The 6,000-nt window shown below is 59.9% G+C and overlaps 1 protein-coding gene across 8 annotated transcripts in view; it reads left to right on the top strand.

Moving 5' to 3' along the window:
- Positions 1–5,282, top strand: part of CLIP2 (CAP-Gly domain containing linker protein 2) — a 69,982-nt gene extending 64,700 nt beyond the window's left edge. For 3 of the 8 annotated variants that reach the window (XM_073884209.1, XM_073884211.1, XM_073884210.1), the window contains 3 exons: positions 763–948; positions 1,278–1,340; positions 1,567–2,328. In XM_073884209.1, coding sequence (XP_073740310.1) covers positions 763–948; positions 1,278–1,340; positions 1,567–1,602 — 285 coding nt within the window. In that variant the 3' untranslated portion in view covers positions 1,603–2,328. Of the gene's footprint in view, positions 1–762; positions 949–1,277; positions 1,341–1,566; positions 2,329–3,323 lie in introns of those variants that run through there. The other 5 variants (XM_073884214.1, XM_073884212.1, XR_012375705.1 and 2 more) reach the window with 4 other exon arrangements.
- The last annotated feature ends 718 nt before the right edge of the window (positions 5,283–6,000 follow it).

Consider the following 6,000-nt stretch of genomic DNA (forward strand, 5'->3'; position numbering starts at 1 on the left):
CAAAGTTTTGATTCTCTGAGGCTTTCCCGGAGCCTCGTGGAGGGGGGGCAGTCCTGTTCTGGCTCATCTTCACGGGGCACAGGCTGGTTGAGTTTGTTTGGGAAATTTGCCCAGGGTAGCCTCTCCCGTGGCCCACTGCGCTGTCCCCAGAGCCACAGGAGAGCTAGGGAAGGGCTTGGTGGTTAGAAAGTCCCGGCAGGGAGAGAGGTTTGGGTGGAGGATGAGAGCAGAGCAGAAGGATCTGGAAGCCCCCGGCCCAGGGGTGGTGCAGAGTAGGTTTGTGCGGGAGCAAGGAGGCTGGCAGGTGCATCTCCAGGTGCCACGGTGGGGGCAGGGGACAGCTGCGGAAGGCCTGGAAGCTGAAAGTGACACATGTCTTATTGGGGAGGGGAGGAGGGTTCCGAGGAGGGATTCAGATGGGCTGGAGGGTAAGAGGTGATGGAGCTGTGGGTCTGGGGGTGAAGAGAAGGGACCCGCATAAAGACTGGAGGGGGAGTGAGGGCCACAAGAAGGAAAGAAGGGAGGGGGTTCTGGATCTCAGGACTTGGGAGAATGCGGAGCGTCTGTCAGCCTCGGAATTCAGGGCAGGGGATCTTCCCAGATACTTCCGTGGGGACCCCGGAGTGGGGGAGGACGGCCTGACCCAGAGACGAGGCAGGCCGGGAGCAGAGACCGCCCTCCGCCAGCACACACGCGCACACGCGTACATACGCGTGCAGACACGCTCACGCGTGTGCTCTTCCTCTCCCCTGCTGCGTCCAGGACAAAGAGAAGTCCCTGTCGGACCAGAGGCGCTACTCCCTCATTGACCCGTCCTCGGCGCCCGAGCTCCAGCGGCTGCAGCACCAGCTGATGAGCACAGAAGACGCGCTACGGGACGCGCTGGACCAGGCTCAGCAGGTGGAGAAGCTCATGGAGGCCATGAGGAGCTGCCCCGACAAGTCCCAGGTGAGCCGTGGACCAGCGCTGGGCTGACCAGGGACACTCGCTGTCCTCGGGAAGCATGGCCCAGTCCTGGGATCCTTGGTCGGAACGGGTGAGAGATTCAGCCCTGGCGCCTGGGAGTCCCAGCCCAAGGGGGCACGTGGCTTGATCCTCAGGAGCTCAGACTAAGCTGGGGATGCAGCCTTGCCCTGACAGCCTCCATCTCCTGCGGTCCTGGGACCACGCTCCCCGCCGCCAACCCCGCTTTTGAAGAGCCTCTGGCGGCCTCTAGTGGTCGCGCCAGGAACTGCCTCCTGGTGACCCTCAGCCCCTTCCCTGGGACTCTTTAACAGGCCATCAGCAATTCCAGTTCTGCAAACGGCATCCATCAGCAAGACAAGGGCCACAAACAAGAGGTAAGGGACGCTCTGGCCCCCGGGGGACCTCCCTGCCACACCCACGGCCCTCCCACACTTCTCGGGAGAAAAAGAAACCCCGAAAAGCCACCCAAATTACAAAGGTGCCTTGTGCCAGAGGCTCTCCAGTCGGGGTGGTCACCCTCCATTCAGCCCTCATCTGCTCTTGTCACCTTGTTTCTCTTTCTCAAAAACTTTCATAATGAAAGCTCTACATGCCTACTAGGAAACTTTTGGGAGAAAAAAAAAAAACCCAAAATAGAAGATACTCTTAGCGATGACCTGGGTTGACACTTTTAAGTGGTACCCTTCTTGAACTTTCCTGTGTGTGTGAGCACGTGTACAGAATTCTCGTTATTCGCAGATTCCTTATTTGCAAACCTACCTGCTTGATAAAACTTGTGACCCCAAAGTCAATACTCACGGCCCTTTTATGTCATTCACGGACATGTGCCGAGTGGAGAAAAATTCGAGTCACCCACCTGGTTCCAGCTCTTAGTCAATAAGCAGCCTTTCCACTGTCTTTTTGGTGCCGTGTTTGTCCCATTTTCGTGCTTTTTCTTGGTGATCTCGGTGTTTAAAACAACCAGTGGGGCGCCCAGCTGGCTCAGTTGGAAAAGCGCGTAACTCGTGATCTCGCGGTTGTGAGTTCGAGCCCCAGGTTGGGTATGGGGGAGGGACTCGATCCCAGGACCCTGAGATCAAGACCTGAGCTGAGATGAAGAGTCAGATGCTCAACTGACTGAGCCACCCAGGCGCCCCTTCTCTGAATATTTTTAAAAATAAACATCTTTTCTTGTCCTTAAATGGTCTCTGAAAATTCTATAATTTATAAAATTGAGAGTGTAGAACTGGTTTCCTAGAACCTCACAGGCCTGAGGGGCACTCATGACTCCCATGGTTGTCATGTCTTTGCTTGACTGTTATGTGTGTGGGAGGTTTTGGTTGTTTTTTGTTTGTTTAGACGTGGGGGTTTGCAGGGCCGCCTGGATGGCTCAGTCGTTGAGCGTCTGCCTTCGGCTCGGGTTGTGATCCCAGGGTCCCGGGATCGAGCCCCGCATCGGGCGCCCTGCTCCGCCGGAAGGCTGCTTCTCCCTCTCCCCCTCCCCCTGCTTGTGTTCCCTCTGTCGCTGTGTCTCTCTATGCCCAGCATGGAGCACGATGCGGGACTCGATCTCATGACCCTGAGATCATGACCTGAGCCGAAATCAAGTCAGAGGCTTAACTGACTGCACCACCCAGGCTCCCCTTGGCTCTTATGTTTTAACGTGCCCCACTGCACAGTTAACTGCAGGCATTCCCCGAAGTGTGACAGACACCCGCTTGAGTCCCAGGTGCCGGGTGATGAGGAGGGAGAAGCCTAGCACGGCTCTGTCCCTGGCTGGCTGTGGGACCTTGCAGGTGCGAGGCTAGAGCAGGGGAAGGAACTTTCCTCCTTCCATCTTGGACCATGGAGCCCCGCCCCCCAGCCACTGTGCTCACCCAGAGACGGGAGAACCTTGGCCACAGAATCTGCCAGGGGTCAGGCCTGTGGGGGAGGGGCAGAGAGAGCGATGGGGCCGGGAGGGGTGGGGCGGGGGGGACCCTGCACCGGGCCTGCCAACAGGGCAGATGGGTCATGTCCATCCTTCATGTGGCCTTGTCCCTCCAGCAGTCCCGCAAGGCACATGGGGGTGTCCCAGTTTACAGACATGAAAACTGAGGCCCGGAGTCTCAGCTCATTTTCAGTGCCTCCACACAGCGCCCACCGCTCTTTGTAAAACCCATCTGCTCTCGCCTCTTTCCCCTCAACTGCGCCCATCCCGCCTCCTGTCTCCTCAAGCCCCAAACACAGAAGAGAGGCTCTTCTGCCCCAGGACCTTTGCCTATGCTGTCCCTGCTACCTGGCCCAGGTGCACAGCCCACCCCACTGCCTTTCCTATCTGACCCCCCCCCCCGACCCCTCCAGGAGACACCTGCTGATCAAGCCCTTGCTCTCTCCAGGAGAAGCACTGACCCCGAGGAACACCGCGGAGCGGCCCGGTCCACACCGGAACCCCTGCAGCCTGCCCCGGCGGCGCCCCCTCCAGGCAGGGGCCAGGACTGTCACTTTGGAGACAAGAACAGTGTTTGTAAGAATAACGTGCCCACTGCCTCGGACAATCCCCTACCCCCGACCCCCCCGCCGGACCAGGAGGCTTCCTCAAGCACGGCCTTCCACAGAGAACGGTACAGTCCTGGCCTGGCCCCCGGGACCTTCGGCCTGGACACCCTGGGCCCCCCGGCAGTTTCTGGAGCTTGTTTGGGGGAGGCCGAGGTGATCTGGCCAGGCCCCCCCTCCCCAGAAGGAGCTGCCCTGAGGACCATTTTGGCACCCCGGGCATGGCTCTGCCCTCCCTTTCTTCTCCTCCTTCTCCCGGGTTCCCCCCGAGACCCCAGAGAGCCATTGTCCCGGGGAAGGGTCAGAGGAGGCCAGCCCAGTCCTCGGGAGCCAGGTGGGGACCCCCTTTTCTGCAGCCCCCAGGCTTCTTGTTCACACAGACAGTGGTACAAGCCCCCCTCAGCCCCTCTGCCCAGCGAGGCCCAGGTTCAGGGTGTTTTGGGGGGGGACAAGGTCCTTCTCTCTCCCACCCGCCAACACCCAACTCATACACGGAGCTCCAAGCTGCTGGCCAGAGGGTTGCCACCAAGGCCAAGAGGCCCAGTATTAGGAAAGTTTGGAAGCCCCTCCCCTCATGCCCTCCCCACCACACCTGGCTTGGAGCTCGGGCAGGGGGGCTGCTGGGGAGCCCAGACCCAGGGCTCTAGGCATGTTCTGACCGGTCAGTCCGGTGGTGTGCCCGGGGCGGACTAGCCGTTCCCAAACTGGGCCTCTCACCGGCAGACACACCCAGGCAGGCTCTGACCTAGGCACGCCCCGGCTTTGGCGTGCGCACAGAGGGGTCCTGCACGCATGCGCGGCCATGTGGGCGGGGCATTGGCGGCCAGAAGACGCACACGCTCGGGTCTTGGGACCGAGCCCCCGGCCTGGCGGTGCCGTGCCCTCACACACTCACTGCACGCGTTCCTGCAGCCCAGCTGTGCACATATACGCCCAGGTACGCGTGGCTAAGTGTTCAGGGACATGCGTGCCAGGCACATTCATCAGAAGGCACTTGTACCAACGGCCCCCTTGCTTACCAGGCACCTGCCCAGAGCCCTGGAAGCCCTGTCCCCTGCAGCCAAGAAAAGAGCCCAAGGGACGTTGGAGAAAAGATCTAACCACCTCTCCCCTCTGTTCCGAGAGCCCCGCGGTGTTACTCCAGGCCTGTGGGTGGTGGGAAAAGCCGGGAGATAAATCTCTACAGCTGGAGGGCCCATAGGTTACTGCCTTGTGCCTCAGTGTCCCCACAGAGGGCCTGCCTCCACCTCCCCTGTGTCAGGGAGAGTTTCACTCTGGGGCCCTCCCCTCGCAGGAGGTCAAGGAAGAAACCGGATGCCCCATCGAGGCATTCCCGAAGCACACCAGGACGGGTATGCAGTCTGCGCCCTGGGAGCAACCCCGGGGGGCCTCCCTCCTTGCCCAAAGGCAGCCCATGGGGGGAAGCCAGTTCGTCCCATCGGCCCCCCCCCACTTCCCCATTGGCTTCTGGTAGCTCTCGCATGCGGTTTTATTAACAACAGTCTAGAAGCAATGCTTTAGTGGCCTAACCCAGAGTTAAATACTACTCTTTCCAGCAAAATCCGGCAGCTCGCCCCGCCTACAGGAGGCACTGATTAGTCTACTAACAGCCAAAGGCCCACACCAGGAGGGGCTGAGCCCCCAGGGTTGCTGGCAGGTGGTAAGAAGCCATCTGCCTGTGAGCGGCTCCGCCTGCCCAGTGTGGGCTCAGCCGTGCCCCGTCCCCAAGCCCTCCCCAAAGTGGAATTGTTGAAGTGTGGCGAGTCCGTGCTCGAGACAATAAAGCTTGTGACTGACGTCCAGGACCCTTGTTGTCTGCGTTTCTCTGCGAGCCCCCCGGGGCGTGCCGGGAGTGGGGCTCAGTCCTGTTCGCTGCCCCCTAATTCCTACTCAGTTGTGAATGGCTGATGAGGGCCTCAGAGGGCCTGGCCTTAAGAGACCCAGGAGACCGGGACCTTGCCTTGTCCGCGGAGCAGGAACCCAGCAGGGACCGGCCGAGGACCAGAGACAGGGCAGCAGGGGGCAGGCCGGGTAAGACCACCAGAGAGGGCTGGGGGTTTGGACTTGACTCTGTTAGAAGGAGGAGGGGCCCCACAAGAAGAAAATGAAAAATCTCCCTGATGTGCAGGATAACTAACAAGTTCACTGAGTTCGGCGAGAACGCTTAGAATTCTCTATCTCCTGCAGCCAGCTTTCTAGAGATCAAATGAACAGTAAGGGTTTGCGAGCTCTGCGGTCATTTTACAGGCTTATGCACTTGACGTTGCTGCCCTGGGAGACCGAACGAGGCTCTCGAGGTTAACAGCTGAACGCGTCTGGAAGCTTCGTGCTGGCTCCCAGGCACTGCGTCAGCAGAGAAGGAGGCAGTGGGGACCGTCCATGGGTGAAGAGTTTAAGGAAGGGGCCGTGTGCACGGGTGTGGCCAGAGCTAAGAGACGCCACGGGGGACTCTGTGGGAACCAGGGACACCCCAAAGGGGCAAAGCAAAGGAGCTGTGACTGGAACTGGAGCTGTCCAGAG

Source organism: Callorhinus ursinus, unplaced genomic scaffold (genome assembly GCF_003265705.2).
Source record: "Callorhinus ursinus isolate GAN/ISIS: 27379988/994484 unplaced genomic scaffold, GSC_fseal_2.0 scaffold55, whole genome shotgun sequence".
Lineage (NCBI taxonomy): Eukaryota > Metazoa > Chordata > Mammalia > Carnivora > Otariidae > Callorhinus > Callorhinus ursinus.